The sequence below is a fragment of the Aphanomyces astaci genome (assembly GCF_000520075.1).
Source record: "Aphanomyces astaci strain APO3 unplaced genomic scaffold supercont1.62, whole genome shotgun sequence".
Lineage (NCBI taxonomy): Eukaryota > Oomycota > Saprolegniomycetes > Saprolegniales > Verrucalvaceae > Aphanomyces > Aphanomyces astaci.
Genome location: NW_009798325.1, coordinates 298,374 through 300,794, shown reverse-complemented (window position 1 = coordinate 300,794; position 2,421 = coordinate 298,374). Strand labels below are relative to the sequence as shown.

The following is a 2,421-nucleotide window of genomic DNA, read 5'->3' as shown; positions in this document are numbered from 1 at the left end:
AACTGCCTCTGGCCAGCGCAACGAGCCATTGTGCTGCCACATATTCACCCTACAGCCTGAGTTATCGGCATAATTCTTGTGGCCCCTTGGAGCCATTCATTTTGAGCACTTCCGGGGCTCACATACACTTCACATATATATTACATTACAGAACTACCTCTGACCAGTTGAACGAGCTATTGTGCTGCCTCAGATTCACGCTACAGCCTGAGTTATTGTTGTCGCTCCAGCCTTGGAACAAACACGCTTGACACTAACGAAGTCAATTCAGAAGTAAATTAGAGGTTAAGTTCACTCTCTATCTGGTCGGCTAATAGTACAGCTTAACTCATCTTGCAAATTGTATATAAAAGGAAACTGGCCAATCAAAGCACAGTATTCGAGGAAAATTCAACAACATCAAATATACGGTGTTGTTGAAGCTGCCTTTCGGCAGGACCATCATTTCGCCGACAACAGTTATGGACATGGACGTTCATTCCTATCGTATGCACTTTTCTTTTACTGTATCCCTTGCCACCATCCGATTGTTGATTACCCCGGGCTACGCAGTGTATGCCAACAATTCAGATGTAATACAATTCCATTTTTAAGTACCTTGATGCGCGCCGCATCACTCGAGATTCTACCTCACCACATCAGTTGACAATTCAGATGTAATACAATTCCCTTTTTAAGTACCTTGATGCGCAGCCGCAGCACTCGAGATTCTATCTCACCACATGAGTTGACAGGTGGCGTCGGTTCTGTGGTTTTCAGCAAAACTTATGTGGCAGGAATGTGAACTCGTGAAGAAGGCTTACATCGCAGCGCGTGATCGGAAACCGTGGGAGCAATGGGTGGAGAACTTTGTCTCGTTCGTGCCAGGTCAGACGGAGGCTGAGCGGTCGTGGAATTACAGCCTACGCCGGTTTTGGGAGAAGCACGGCGAGGTTATTTGGAACCGGTATTTCTGGATCGGATGTGGTACTGCCGAGGAGGGATATCATGTACGTCAGTCATCCTTCGGTAGTTGTGGTGATGCGAGTGGCTAGGTCCATGCTTCGTCCAACGATCCCAAACACAAACAAGAGAAGGCCAAGAACGAGTGGGTAAGGCTGGTGTCTGAGCTGCATAAGTTCGCCGGGACGTCGGTGTTCCACTTTCTGTTTCACAATGTCCACCCGTATTGGGCCGAGATCACGCAAGAGCCGTACAGTCTGGCGTCGATGCAGACCAGCCTGGGTGAAGAGGAGACCGTACGATACATCGAGACGCATGGGACGAGCCGATGGCCCGACATCGTCGCGTTTTCGGGAGGCATGCGTCTACAGTAGTCCCCCACAATAGCGAACCTTTGATCGCAATCCGATATTAGAGGTATCACAGGAATAAGAGGTATAAAATGCTACAGGATATTTGCTTGGGTACCAAGTCTCTGATTGGTCAGAATAATCCATATGTTTTGTCAAACCACGACAAAGAAAGTGCCCTGATTGGAAAATGGACAACATATTCGAATTCAGGAGGGTTGATACCCTGGCAACCTCCAGAAGTCAAAACCCACTCAACACATCACATTACAAGTTATTAAAACTATTAGTCAATTCATATACTTCTTCGTCAAGTACCAGTATGCAGTATGCGGTAAGCCACCCCGACATAGTTGACTTGGCAGGTAGTTTGGGCAGCTGGAAAGCCGCGAGCGCCCATTGGCGCAGGCGGAGGCCTCGTAGCGTTGGATTGGACTCGTTGATTTTTGTTCGTTTGTCAGCCGTAGCGTCGACGGCTGTGGCGACGGCATAATTTGAGTACCAAATACTTGTTTATCATGTGTTGTGGACTATTTCAAAATTTGAAAAAAACTCTATAAACGGATGTATGAGTCTTTTGGAATGTTATACATTTGGAAAGGATATCGACTTTACGTGGGTTCGGTATTGTGGGGGACTACTGCCACGTTTTCAGGCCTACACGTTCGTCCCCAGCGTTGCCAGCTGCGATGCACGAGACGTGGGCTTGGGACTTCTTCTCAGCACAGATGCGACTCAAGAAGGCTCCAGGTTGGGTGGGTCCCATGTACGACGAGGCGAACTCGGGCCTGGCGGCGACGCGTGGCAGTCCTTTCCCTTTGTGCAATTTCCAGCAAGTATTTACGAACAACCCGTCTGGGTAGCGAGGCAGAACTCGACAGACCCCAACATGCAGGTGAGTTTGTGGTGGTCTTGGGTCAGGCAAAGGCGAATGGTCCGCGCAAGGAGTATACTGGCATCCGTTGCATCGGACCTTGTTTCCATGGACCACCGCCTTTGGCGCGATTGCAGTCCAGACATTTCGAGACCTTGTCTTTGCAATCCTGTTGCCAGTCTAACCAGTAGGCAGTTCGTCTGAGGCGTTCCCGAGTCTTCATGTAGCCGAGGTGTCCAGCCAAGGGGGACGCAA

At 49.2% G+C, this 2,421-nt stretch overlaps 1 protein-coding gene across 1 annotated transcript; it reads left to right on the top strand.

Annotated features, from left to right (window-relative positions):
* Nucleotides 1–767: 767 nt before the first annotated feature.
* Nucleotides 768–1,316, top strand: H257_14796 (hypothetical protein; the record flags this gene model as incomplete). Its single annotated transcript, XM_009842682.1, has 2 exons — nucleotides 768–932; nucleotides 1,035–1,316. 2 exons carry the CDS (start codon nucleotides 768–770, stop codon nucleotides 1,314–1,316), a joined length of 447 nt encoding a protein of 148 aa, XP_009840984.1.
* Between the last annotated feature and the right edge of the window lie 1,105 nt (nucleotides 1,317–2,421).